The 14458-nt window shown below is 42.7% G+C and overlaps 1 protein-coding gene and 1 long non-coding RNA gene across 3 annotated transcripts in view; one reads left to right on the forward strand and one right to left on the reverse strand.

The window, feature by feature from the left end:
- LOC119940771 (solute carrier family 22 member 16-like) overlaps window positions 1-14458 on the forward strand; it is a 113830-nt gene that overhangs the window by 85264 nt on the left and 14108 nt on the right. Inside the window, exon 10 of one of the 2 annotated variants that reach the window (XM_038761080.1) lies at window positions 1602-1675. In XM_038761080.1, the coding sequence (XP_038617008.1) occupies window positions 1602-1675 (74 nt within the window). Of the gene's footprint in view, window positions 1-1506; window positions 1573-1601; window positions 1676-14458 lie in introns of those variants that run through there. The other variant, XM_038761081.1, reaches the window with a different exon arrangement.
- LOC119940772 overlaps window positions 1-14458 on the reverse strand; it is a 38375-nt gene that overhangs the window by 9129 nt on the left and 14788 nt on the right. The window contains exon 2 of the long non-coding RNA XR_005455044.1: window positions 14061-14204. This is a non-coding gene — a long non-coding RNA (uncharacterized LOC119940772). The remainder of the gene's footprint in view (window positions 1-14060; window positions 14205-14458) is intronic.

A 14458-nucleotide genomic window follows, 5' to 3' on the forward strand; every position in this document is an offset into this window, starting at 1 on the left:
CCTCAGAGAACAAACTGTAAAATTGTGATTGAGACTGTGAGCCCCACGTGGGACAGGGACTGTGTCCAACCCAAGCTGCTTGTATCCACCACAGTGCTTATTACAGTGCTGTCACAAAGTTAAGTGCTGAACAAATTCCAAAATGATCTGAAGCAGTGTGGCTTGGTGGCAAGAGCACGGGCTTGGGAATCAGAAGATGCAGATTCCAATCCCAACTCTGCCACTTGTCTGCTGTGTGAACTTGGGGAAGTCACTTCACTTCTCTGTAGTTCCTTCACAGATGAAGTTCCTTCATCTGTAAAATGGGGATTAAGACTATGAGCCCCACATGGGACAAGCTGATTACCTTATAAACTACCCCAGCAAATGGAACAGTGTGTGGCACATAGTAAGCACTTAACAAGTACCATTATTATTATTATTATTATGTTAGTGGGGGTACTGAAGCTTTATTACAATCCACCTAATTTTATGGTATTCATTAAACACATGCTATTTGCCAGGCACTGTACTAAGTGCTGGGGTAGATTTAAGATGATCAGGTTGGAAACTGTCCATGACCCACATGAGGTTCACAGCTTTAATCCCACTTTACAGATGAGGTAACTGAGGCACAGAGAGGTTAAATGACTTGCCTAAGGTCACATAGAAGATAAATGGCAAAGCTGTGACTAGAATCCAGGCTCATGCCCTATCCACTAGGCCATGCTGCTTCCCAGGAAATAATGAAATTATAGTGGGACAGAGAGACTGAGAGATGGAGAGAATGTTTCTGAAAAAAAAATCATATCAAGGAGCGTACATGTAATTCCAACAGTGAATGAATTATGTTTCTAAGACAACTAACAATCCTAAGGGTCATGTTCTGATACCTAGAATTAAAACAGCAAGGCTAGCTGAAAGTTTGTGGGAGGTTTCATGTGCTCAGTAATTGAGCACAAACTGTTCTCTCTTTCTAAGACAACTAACAATCCTAAGGGTCATGTTCTGACACCTAGAATTAAAACAGCAAGGCTAGCTGAAAGTTTGTGGGAGGTTTCATGTGCTCAGTAATTGAGCACAAACTGTTCTCTCTTTGTAATTTTTGCCAGTTGAAATAAAAGTACCGCATTCTTCTAATCAGAGAGCACATGATCAGACTGTTTGCTTTGAGGTAAGACTACTACGTATCAAGAATTCACATGCACCTAAAAAAAGCACATCCATTGGAGAAGTCGACCCAGGCACGTAACTCTTTACATTAAAATGTAAAAAGGATGGAGAGATTAGGGGAAGACAGGAGTAAAAAGTATGTTTAGATGCCATAGAATTTTGCTTTAATTTCTTCTGAGCTTTTCAGTGTTAACTTGACAACAACTGCACTGGATATGTTAGCCAAAGGCCTGAATGACTTGAACAACTGAAGATTAGCTGGGGCATGGGCCAACAGGAAGTGCTGGGGGTGTTGGCACAACTCCTCCAATGGGAAACTGTTTTTCTTTCTGCTCCAGCACTCTGAGTTCACCAGGACACTCTCTGGGACTTTGTGTCAGCTTGCTGTTCTGCTCTTCTGCTCTTCCCTTCTCTGTAAAGGTATTATTCATTTTGTATTTCTCCTCCAGTGCTCTGAGTTTACTGCAACACTCTCTGGAACATTGTACCGGCCTGCCATTCTGGTCCTCCCTCCTTTTTGAAGGTATTCTTCACATTGTAATTTTTATTACTGACTAGATGTCATTTCCTTAAACAGGGGTCTTAGTGGAGGTTTTTTTACTTGCTTAAAGGTGATTGGTTTGGATTCATTATCCTCAGCATTCCTGAATGGGCATTCCCCCACTTCGGGCTTTTTTAAAATGTAGTTTTGGCAGAAAGTCCTCGCCCTAGCTTACTGTATGTAGAACACTATACTAAGTGCCCAGGAGAGTACAATACAAAAATGCAGGTATAGATGACCCCTGCCCACAACCAAGCAATTAGTACAGTGCTCTGCACACAGTAAGCACTCAATAAATACAATTGAATGAACGAGCTTAGAGATTAGAGGGTGAGACAGACATTAAAATAAATTACAGATGACTATGTGCGTAAGTGCTGTGGGGCTGGAGGGAAGGGTCATAGGAGAAATCCGTAACTTGCCTTTGTCTAGGATATAATAATAATGGTATTTCTTAAGCACTTACTATGTGCCAAGCACTGATCACTGTTCTAAGAACTGAATTGGATTTCTCCCTTACTCCCTTTCCCCCAAGTGCCCTCACCATGCTCTTGCAGGAACTCCTTATGCTTCTACCCCTGAGACCTTCCCTATTTCTTGATACTCCCATTCTCCTTTTCCCTATACCAACTCCTCTCCTTTGGGGTTTTTGTTCCCCTTTCTTCTTTCCTCCTCCTCCTCCTAAAGTGAATATTTATTTTATTTTATATTGGCCTGTTCCTTTTCTAATATTGACTTGGAACCAGGCACTTTTATGTCTGGATTTTAAATTCAGTGGCAAGGCTCCTATTACCATTGCTCCTGCCACCAAATACTGTGACTTTGTTATGGCACTACAGGTCATTCATTCATTCATTCATTCATTCATTCAATCATATTTATTGAGCACTTACTGTGTGCAGAGCACTCTATTAAGCACTTGGAAAGTGCAATTCAGCAATAAACAGAGACCAATCCCTGCCTACAGTGGGCTTACAGTTGTGGGGGGGAGGTGGAGAAAGACATCAAAACAAGTAAACAGGCATCAATATGAATAGATAGAATTATAGATATATACATATATAGGTAAGTGCTGTGGGGTGGCAGGGAGAACAAAGGGAGTGAGTTGAGGTGATGCGGAAGGGAGGGGGAGCTGAGGGAAAGGGTGCTTAGTCTGGGAAGGCCTCTTGGAGGAGGTGCACCTTCAGTAGGGTTTTGAAGGGGGAAAGAGTGATTAGTGGATTTGAGGAGGGAGGGCGTTCCAGGCCAGAGGTAGGAAGTGGGCCGCATGCGCCCACATGTGGACCGACTGACAGACAGACAGGCAGAGAGGCAGGTAGCCAGGACTAAAGTTCAGAGCATTTCCTTAACTGGAGATCCAGTTTCATGTTGGGAGAACAGTACAAACTCTCAGGTTTGTCGCAACCTCTCTGTTACCCAAGCCTTTCATGGCAGAATCAAAAGCATTGTTTGCTAATTGTCATTGAGATCATCTCTGCTTTCCCTTCATGTTTCCTTTCCCACAATGAAAAGGAAACACTACCATTGCATTGTAAATTGCATAGTATCTGCCCCAATAAAGCTAACTGCACAAGTAGCACTGAACAATGTTTTAAAAAATAATTGAATATAGCAGAAGGGCAGAGAGATGGAAGAGGGATCTGAGTTTGGGGTTGCAGGGGTGAAGAAAACAGAATCTCATAAGGTTCATGTAAAATGATGGAAAACCATATCCCACAGTACAGTCATTCATGATGTAATTATACTTACATTTTTGAAAAAGATATACCAGATGAATCATGGTATATGTTGCCTGTTTACTTGTTTTGATGTCTGTCTCCCCCCTTCTAGACTGTAAGCCCAGTGTGAGCAGTATGAGTAGCAGCATGGTGTAGGGGAGTAGGGCATGGGCCTGGGACTCATAAGGTCTTGCATTCCAATCTGCCTCTGCCACTTGCCTGCTGTGTAACCCTGGCCACATCACTTAATAATAATAATAAAAATAATGATGGCATTTGTTAAGTGCATACTATGTGCAGAGCACTGTTCTAAGCACTTAACTTCTCTGTGCCTCCAGTTTCCTCATCTGCAAAATGGGGACTCAGACAGAACCCATATGTGGGACAGGGACTATGTCCAACCTGTTTTGCCTGCAACTGGCCCAGTGCTTAGCACAGTGCCTGGTGCATAGTAAGTGCTTAACAAATACCATTATTATTATTATTACTATTAATAAATATAGCCAAGAGTGACAGATGCTTTCAAAATAGACTGGAAAAAGCCTGGTGACCTTATGTAATTCCTGTAGTCACACATCCAGTATAAATCCAATGGTAAGAGTGAGAAAGAAAATGGACAATAATGAGAAATTTTAAAAAAGTCACTTGTGAATAATGAATGCATTCTCTTCATGAAAAGGATGTAAAGAAAAGAATCTAAGCACCTGAGGTACATATTTTCAAATGTATGCTTCCAATTGGGGAAGTATAAAATAATAATTTCCACATTTCAGAATTTGAGAAATTAATAAATGAAAAAAGAATTACTCTATTTTAAAGTCTTCCGAGGTATAGAAATAAGATATGGAAAGCACCCCCTAGTGGAGCCCAAAGATTTTAAGAACACTAGGTAATCATTCTATGGTATCCTTATAAAACATAAATCAGTCAATAAAACTAAAAATAAAATCTAATAATTTCTCATCTCCCCACTTAAAAGGAAAAAAAATATTTATGGACAAACCAATTTAGAACTGCATTAATGAATATCCAGCTAAATAAATTAGTTTCTGTTCCTCTTGTCTTGAGGGAGGAGATATCATTTGTCAAATGACATTTATTTCAACACAACCCAAGCAAGAATAATCTGGAGTGAAATAATGGTAGAAATTGGAATAAATAATAATGACAAGCTATAAGATGGATGAACTTTAAGACCATTTCCACTTTAACAGAATTTGCTGCAGAAGATAACAGTGATGAGCTAATCATATGAAATTCAATGTATCACTGAACTTGTCTTATGCCATTGAGTTGTCTCCAACCCTCCCTTCAGTCATTTGATTCAAATCAGAATCTTAAATCTCCCCTAACTGGAAGTAGGTATTCTATTAGCAGCTGTAATCAGGCAATAAAAACTTTAAACCAAAATCTGGAACTTGTCCTTAACCTTAGTTGTAACAAAGGTCGGGAGAAAAGGTTAACTAGAGAGATATAGAGGAGAGAGCTCTCTCTTGCTTCCTCATTCCACACTGAAGTTAGTGTTATGGCATTTGGATCCCAGAAGAACAGTGTCAGAGGTGTCCTTTATGCTCTGTTCTGCATCCTAATTGTAAGCTCGTGGTGGGCAGGGATCATGTCTAGTAACTCAGTTGTCCTCTCCCAAGTATTTAGTTCAACTCTGTGCACAGAGTAAAATCCCAATAAAAACTATTAAATCTATTATTATTATTATTTTATCAATCATATTTATTGAGTGCTTACTGTGTGCAAAGCACTGTACTAAGCACATGGGAGAGTATGACATCAAACACATTCCCTGCCCACAACCAACTCACAGTATAGAGGGGGAGACAGAAATTAATATAAATGAATAGATAAATAAATAAATAAGTTACAGATATATACAATCAATGATATGTACTGAATGCTTACTGTGTTAGGGTGCTGTAATAAGCACTTGGGAAGTACCATACAATAGAATATAACGGATAGACACAATTAATTTCTAATATCCCAAGGTTTTATTCCCATAACTGCCACTTCAGAACTTCTACCACTTTTGTACTCACACCCACCCATAGCTCTAGGGTAGATACAAGATAATGCAGACCTGAGAAGAGATAGTAATGGCTCTGGAAGAGTGGTGGGGGTTCAGGGTTCCACCCAGAGAAAGATTCAAGGATTGGTCAAATTTAAGCAACTTCCACAAAATAAGGAGTGTGGTGTAATAGAAACGGCCTGGTCCTGGGAGTCAGAAATCCTGAATATTACTCTTGACTCCACCATTTGCCTGCTGTGTAACCTTGAGCAAGTCACTTAACTTCTCTGTGCCTCGATTTCCTCAACTGTAAAGTGGGGATTCAATACCAGTTCTCCCTCATGTTTAGACTGTGAGCTCCTTGTGGGACAGGGATTGTGACCAACCTGGTTAACTTGTATCCACCCCAGTACTTAGAACAGTGCATGACACATGGTAAGCACTTAACAAATACCCTAAAGATTTTTACCTGACTCAGTTATGCTGCTTACCTGGCATATCACCTGTGTGACGGCATACCATAATTCATGAACTCCATCGGTTGCCAATCTACCTCCTCTTTTTTCTCCCCTGCTTTCTTCCTCCCCCATTCTCACTCAATCCATTTATGCTTTGCAAAGTGTTTTGGGGGTGGGACTGAATACATGGGTGAGTTAGTAGAGGGGGGAAATAGGGTAAGGAAATGAGAGCTTAGTCAAGGAAGGCTTTCTGAAGGAGATATGATTTTAGTTGGAATTTGAAGATAGGGAGAGTGCCAGTCTGTCAGACATGAAGGGAAAGGGAATTACAGGCAGGAGGGAAGGCTTAAATAAGGTGTCAGTGGCAGGTGAGATAACAGCAAGAGACAGAGAATAGAAGAGACAGACAAAGTAAGGCTAAGAGAACTGATTGAGTGCCTTGAATCCAATGAGGAGGAGTTTCTACTTGATGTGGAGAAGGATGGGCAACCTCTCCCTCTCTTCAAAACCTTGTTAAAGACACATCTCCTCCAAGGGGCCTTCCCTGACTGAGCCCTCCTTTCCTCTTCTCCCACTTCCTTCTGTGTCGCCCTGACTTACTCCCTTTGTTCTTTCTCCCTTCCAACCCCACAGCCCTTATGTACATTTTATTGTAGTTTATTTATATTTATGTCTGTCTCTCCCGCCCCCCCCCAGACTGTGAGCTCACTGTGGGCAGGGAATGTGTCTGTTTATTGGTGTATTATACTCTCTCAATCGCTTAGGACAGTGCTCTGCACACCATAAATGCTCAATAAATACTGTTGAATGAACGAATGAATGAATGAATGAATTGGAGACAATAGAGGAGTGGGGAGATGAGTTCAGAACAATTTTTGGGAAAGGTGATCCAAGAAGCAGAATGAAGTATGGACTGGAGAGGAAAGGGGCTGGAACGAAGTTGGTCAGCAAGGAAGCTGATGCAGTAAGTGAGACAGGATATGATAAGTGGTTGAATCAGTGTGGTAGCAGTTTGGAAGGAGTGAATCCTGGAGATATTGTAGAGAAAGAATTGGCAGAAGTTGGTGACTGAAAGGCTTAAGATAATGCCACAGTTGCAGGCTTGCGAGGCAGGGAGGATAGTGCTGTTGTCAACTGTGATGGAGAAGTCGTGGGGAGAAGAGATTTTGGGGAGGAAGATGAGGTTTCATTTTAGACATGTTGAGTTTGAGGAGATGGCAGTTCATCCAGGTAGAGGTGTTCTAAAGGAAGGAGGAAGTGTGAGATTGCAAAGAAGGGGAGAAGCTGAGGTTGGAGAGGTAGATTTGGGAATCATCAGCGTAATAATAATAATAATAATGGCATTTATTAAGTGCTTACTATGTGCAAAGCACTGTTCTAAGCGCTGGGGAGGTTACAAGGTGTTCAGGTTGCCCCACAGTCTTCATTCCCATTTTACAGATGAGGTAACCAAGGCCTAAAGAAGTTAAGTGACTTGCCCAAAGTCACACAGCTGACAGTTGGCGGAGCCTAGAGATGATAGTTGAAGACATGGGAAGGGAAAAGTTCTACTCTCCTCTGCCTTCCTTCCCCTACTTCTTTTCCATCTCACTCTTTCACCCTGCTTCTGCCCTTCCAACTGCCCCCATATACATACACTGAAAAATTTTGGTGGCCTTTGACATCTAGCAGACATATCCATTTGGCATCCCCCTCTTTACTAGGAGCAAAGTAATTTGCTAATGTCACAGGTATTTTTTAGAAGTGGGCAGAATTTGTATGATCCTAGAACATTCTTCTGGAGAGTCCTGGAACCTGCAATGGGCTCCATTGTCTTTACATTTCCCTCCCTGTTCAATGTGAAATCTGGCACAATATTTAGGTTGTGCCACCTGGGGGCAGGAGCCATGGCAGAGGGCTGTGGTCTAAAAATGAAGAACTGGACAAAAAAACATGGCTCAGTGGAAAGAGCATGGGCCTGAGAGACAGAGGACCTCATTCTAATCCTAGTTCCGTCACTTACCTGTTGTGTGACTTTGGGCAAGTTACTTAACTTTGATGTGTTTCAGTTACCTCATCTGTAAAATGGGGATTAAGACTATGATCCCCATGTGGGACATGGACTGTGTCCAATCTGGTGAGTTTGTATCAACCCTATGCTTAGTAAAGTGCCTGATACATAGTAAGTGCTTGGTAAATGTCATTAAAAAAATATCCTGTATAAAACCAGATGACACACACAGTCACGAAAATAGTGTGAGACTCACTCACAAATACAGACATATCCAAAGAGAAGCCCAGAACATCCCTAGAACAGGAGAAGATGACAGGGAGTGGCCACTGTGGTTATTGCTGTTGGCTGAGTTGAAATCCTGGGCTGAAATCCTGGCTGTCTGGCTAATTTCTACTGTCTGACTCTATAATCCCATTCTCATGCAAGGATTCCATCCTAGCTAGCATTAAAGACTGCAGGAGATACATCCATTTGATTTCACATTTTCTATCATTGCTAGGCTTCTTTGGTTGCTTCTGTCCTTGGTAGAGTACACAAAAATACCAATATTTGTGGTATTTATTTTACATGCCAAGCACTACACAAACTGCTGGAGAGATACAAGCCTCTCAAGTTGGAAACAGTCCCTGTACCACAAGGGGCTCACAGTTTGAATATTTCTGTAGGTATTTCTGTGGCTGTTTCAGGCTCTGTCAGTGGGCATGCATATTTAGCAAGGAGGGTACAAGGAAATTGCAGGGGACTCTGTTGGCTCATTGGTTCTCCAAAATTAATGGAACATTCTGTCCAACTCCATTAGGGGTGGCCAGCATCACTTGTCCCAGAGAGCCTAGTACCCTTCACTGAAAGGGTACCACTTTCAAACTTCAGCTTTCAAACATGAAAGGGAGTTCCAGCCAACCCTTCAGTCCCATGTTCCAACCTCAGCAATTGCTTCCTGGGAACCATCTCCCAGCCAATCCCTGATCTTGCTGGGTACACCCCAGATGGTGACAAATTGTTTTTATATTAATCAATCAATCAATTTTATTGAGTGCTCACCTTGAACAAGCACTGTACTGAGCAGTTGGGAAAGTATGATATAACAGAGTTGGTAAACACATTTCCTACTCACAATGAGCTTACAGTCTAGAGAGGGAGACAAACATTAATATAAATAAGTTAAATTATAGATATGTAAATAAGTGCTGTGGGGCTGAGGGTGTAAATTCAAATACAAGGATTATGCATAAAGGAGTAGGAGAAAGGAAATGAAGGTTTAGTTAGGGAAGGCCTCTTGGAGAAAATGTGCTTTTAATAAGACTATGAAGTTGGGGAGAGTGGTTGTGTGTCAGATTTAGAGGGAGGGGGTTCCAGGCCAGGAGTTAGAGGTCAGCGGTGAGATAGACAAGATCTAGGTACAGTGAGTAGGTTGGCATTAGAGGAACCAAGTGTGTGGGCTGGATTGTAGTAGGAAATCAGGGAGGTAAGGTAGGAAGGGCCTCTCTCAGGATCACCCCTGGAGAGTTTCCAGTGCTCTACCAGTCTTCGCTACGGTAAAGAGAGTCAAGGATAGGTTCCATTCCTAGCTTGGGCAGTGGCTAGCGAGAGGAAAGCAATCACTACAAGTCAAAGCTCACTTGTGCTGGGCAGCAAAGTCATGGGAAAGGGTTGAGGGTGGAGACTCATGTGTACTTTGCGGAAGAAGGTAATGTTAAATCACTTCTGTATTTTTACCACGAAAACTCTATGGATACACTACCAGAACGATTGCAGGTGGATGTGGAGCATTCTGGGAGAGATGTGTCCATGGGGTAGTGCCAGGTCAGAAACAACAGCATAAGACAAGACAAGGTGATTATGTGCTTTAAGGCATATGATGAAGAGTTTCAGTTTCAAGTGATAGTGGATGGACAACCACTGGAGGTTCTTGAGTGGGGAAACATGGACTGAATTCATTCATTCAATCATATTTATTGAGTGCTTACTGTGTGCAGAGCACTGTACTAAGCACTTGGGAAGTACAAGTTGGCAACATATAGAGACGGTCCCTACCCAACAATGGGCTCACAGTCTAGAAGGGGAGACAGACAACAAAACAAAACATGTGGACAGGTGTCAAGCTGTCAGAACAAATAGAAAAAAAGCTAGATGCACATCATTAACAAAATAAATAGAATAGTAAATATGTACAAGTAAAATAAATAGAGTAATAAATCTGTACAAACATATATACAAGTGCTGTGGGGAGGGGAAGGAGGTAGGGCAGGGGGGATGGGGAGGAGGAGAGGAAAAAAGGGGGCTCAGTCTGGGAAGGCCTCTTGGAGGAGGTGAGCTCTCAGTAGGGCTGAATGGTTTTGTAGAAAAATCATCCAGGCAGCAGAGTGAAGTGTGTACTGAAGTAGGGAGAGAGTAGAATGTAACAGAGTTGGTAGACGTGTTCCCTGCCCACAGTGAGCTTACAGTCTAGAGTGGGAGACAGACATTAATATAAATAAATTATTGATATGCACATAAGTGCTATGGTGCTGAGGGAAGAGTGAATAAAAGGTTTAAATCCTAGTGCAAGGGTGACGCAGAAGGGAGTGGGAGAAGAGGAAATGAGGGCTTATTTTGGGAAGGCCTCTTGGAGGAAATGTATATTTAATAAGGCTTTGAAGGTGGGGAGAGTGAATATCTGTCTATGTATATAGAGACAGACTGTTAAGCCTGCAAGAATCAGGTTACAGGGATGACTCTACAGGGAAGTCTTATGCTAAAGAGAAGCAACATGGCCTAGTAGGAAAGCAGTGTGGCTTAGTAGAGAAGCACTATGGCTTAGTAGAGAATCAGTATGACCTAATGGAAAGAGCACAGGCCTGGGAGTTAGAGAACCTGGGTTCTAATCCCAGCTCTGCCTCGTACCTGCTGGGCGTCCCTGGGCAAGTCACTTAACCTCTCTGTGCCTCAGTTCCCTCATCTGCAAAATGGGGATTCTCAATACCTGTTCTCCCTCCTACTTAAAATGTAAACTCCATATGGAACCAGATTATCTTGTATCTACCCCAGCACTTAGTACGGTGCTTGGCACATAGTTATTGAAGTTACTTTGTTTTTGTTAAGCTCTTACTGTGTGCCAGGCACTCTATGCTAAATGCTCGTGTGGACACAAGCAAATGGGATTGGACATAGTCCCTGTCCCACATGGACCTCCCAGTCTTAATCCCATTTTACAAATGAGATAACTGAGGCAAGGAAAAGTGAAGTGACTTTCCCAAGTTCACACAACAGACAAGTGGCAAAGCCAGGATTGGAATCCAGGTTTTTCTGATGCCCAGGCCCATGCTCTATGCACTAGGCCATGCTGCTTCTTAGTAAGGGTTTAACATATAATCATTATTATTATTGTTATCATTTAGTATTATTACCAGGTCTATCTCCTAATCTTGTCTGTAAGCTCCTTAAGGGCAGGGACTGTGCCTACCACCTTTGTTATATTGCTCTCTCCCAAGCACTTAGTACAACACACAGCAAACATCAATAAATGCCATTGATGGATTGATAATGCTCTTTCCAACCCTATCCCCTGCCCCATCTTTTCCCTCCTCCTCTCACAACCCCCTCTAAAACCCTCCAGCTGGTTGCTCTCCTTGGATCAATTATGATTGGTATTTTTTATGTTTTCTTAACAGAATAGGGGGAAAATGTGGTCTAGCAATCAGTTTTGTTTAGTTACTTTCATGTGAAAAATGTAAATAAATATGATAAATAAAAATCCCTTTCCTTCTCTATATACATACAAGGAGAGAGATTTTTGCTCTCCCAAGGGCTTAGGAAGTAAGTGCCCAATAAATGCTATTGATGGCTTAATTGATTAGTAAAAATATGAAACAATAATCTTAAAAAATATCTGCACTTTTCCTTACCTGAAAACTCAGTTATTCAGGCTTTTCTGACAATGTGTTATTTATTGAGCACTTATTTAGTGTAGAGCACTGTACTAAGCACTTGGGAGAGTATGTAGTCTAGTGAAAGTCTGAGCTCCTTATCTTCCCTCCCAAACCCTGTCTTCTCCCTGACTTTCCTGTCACTATGGATGGCACTAATAGTATTCATTCATTCATTCATTCAATTGTATTTATTGAGTGTTTACTGTGTGCAGGGCACTGTACTAAGCGCTTGGGAAGTACAAGTTGGCAACATATAAAGACAGTCCCTAGCCAGCAACGGGCTCACAGTCTAGAAGGGGGAGACAGTCAACAAAACAAAACACGTAGACAGGTGTCAAAACCGTTAGAATAAATAGAATTATAGCTATATGCACATAATTAATAAAATAGGGTAGTAAATATGTACAAGTAAAATAAATAAAGTAATAAATACGTACACATATATACAAGTGCTGTGGGGAAGGGAAGGAGGTAGGGTGGGGGGGCGATGGGGAGGAAGAGAGGAAAAAGGGGACTCAGTCTGGGAAGGCCTCCTGGAGGAGGTGAGCTCTCAGTAGGGCTTTGAAGGGAGGAAGAGAGCTAATTTTGGCAGATGTGTGGAGGGAGGGCATTCCAGGCCAGGGGAAGGATGTGGGCCAGGGGTCAACAGCAGGGCAGGCGAGAATGAGGCACAGTGAGGAGGTTAGCAGCAGAGGAGTGGAGTGTGCAGGCTGGGCTGTAGAAGGAGAGAAGGGAGGTGAGGTAGGAGGGGGCGAGGTGATGGAGAGCCTTGAAGCTGAGTGTGAGGAGTTTTTGTTTGATTCATAAGTTGACAGGTAACCACTGGAGATTTTTGAGGAGGGGAGTGACATGCCCAGAGTGTTTCTGTACAAAGATAAACCGGGAAGCAGAGTGAAGTATACACTGAAGTGGGGAGAGATAGGAGGATGGGAGATCAAAGAGGAGGCTGATGCAGTAATCCAATCGGGGTAGGATGAGAGATTGAACCAGCAAGGTAGCAGTTTGGATGGAGAGGAAAGGGCGAATCTCGGCGATGTTGTGGAAGTGAGACTGGCAGGTTTTGGTGGGATGGTGGATTGGTATCGTAGTGATGAGGTGGCAACAGCTGGGGGATATAAAGTGAGGAGATGAGAGATTAATTAGGGAAGGCTTCTTAGAGGAAACATGATTTTGGAAGGGCTTTGAAGATAGGAAGAGCAATGATCAGTTGGATGTGAAAAGGGGAGTTCCATCCAAGGGAGTGGAAAGAGTAACTTTAGGGGAAGAACTTCAGCAAAGCCTGAAACTTTCTGATTTTTGACTACAACCCCTCCATCCAGCTTGGAGCTGGAGGGGGAGGAGACTGAGCCCACACCCCAAAGATCCCTATTTCAGTTCAGTCTCTCCAAGGAAGATGAGGAACTGTCTTCTCAGATGTCAGTCAGTCAGTCATGTTTATTGAGTGCTTACTGTGTGCAGAGCACTGTACAAAGCATTTGGGAGAGTATAATTCAGCAATAAACCGTCACATTTTCTGCCCACAATGAGCTTACAGTCTAGAGTTGGGGAGACAGATATCAATACAAATAAATAAAATTACAGATATGTACATTAAGGGCTGTGGGGCTGGGAGGGGAAAGAGCAAAGGGAACAAATCAAGGCAAAACAGAAAGGGTGGGAGATGAGGAAAAGTGGGGCTTAGTCTGGGAAGGCCTCTTAGATGAGATGTGCCTTCAATAAGGTTTTGAAGGCGGGGAGAGTAATTGTCGGATTTGAGGAGGGAGGGCATTCCAGGCCAGAGACAGGACATGGGCTAAGGGTTGGTGGAGAGACAGGCGAGATCGAGGCACAGTGAGAAGGTTAGCACTAGAGGAGTGAAGTGTGTGGGCTGGGTTGTAGGAGGTGAGAAATGAGGTAGGAGGGGGCGAGGTGGTGGAGTGCTTTAAAGCCAATGGTGAGGAGTTTTTGTTCGATGCGGCAGTGAATGGGCAACCACTGGAGTTTTTTGAGGAGTAAGGTGACATGTCCTGAACGTTTTTGTAGAAAAGTGATCCAGGCAGCAGAGTGAAGTATGGCCTGCAGTGGGGAGAGACAGAAGGCCTTACTACATCAGCAAGGAGGCTGATGTAGAAATCCAGGTGGGATAGGATGAGTGATTGTATTAACATGGTGGCAGTTTGGATGGAGAGGAAAGGGTGGATGTCCAACGTCTACTACGTCATAACCCAGATTGGAGAGCTTGATGAGAAGGCTATGGAGGAGCTCAAAGAGATTGTTCAGAGAGGGCTTACCTGGATGAAACTCTCAGCAGCAACTTAGGAGCTAGATGATGATCTGGCAACCTCTTTGAGCAAAGCTGGGCACTTTCTGCCAAACAAGCGAGGAAATTCTCTGCCCTGCAAGATGTCACCAAGTTTTTGTGCGTGGTCATGCACCTAGAGGAACAGGCCAGCAAGGAGACAAGTAATAAGAAAAGATTTGACTAACAATCTCAACTGTAAAAGGGGGATTAAATACCTTTTCTCCCTTAGACTGTGAGCCTCATGTGAGACAGAGACTTTGTCTGACCTAATTAACACATACCTACCCCAGTGTTTAGAACAGTATTTGATACATAGTAAGTGCTTAACAAATACCATAAAAAATTTCCTTGCCTCCTCCAGAGCCTGGGGAAGTAGGAAGCTCATTG

Source organism: Tachyglossus aculeatus, chromosome 19 (genome assembly GCF_015852505.1).
Source record: "Tachyglossus aculeatus isolate mTacAcu1 chromosome 19, mTacAcu1.pri, whole genome shotgun sequence".
Taxonomy (NCBI): domain Eukaryota; kingdom Metazoa; phylum Chordata; class Mammalia; order Monotremata; family Tachyglossidae; genus Tachyglossus; species Tachyglossus aculeatus.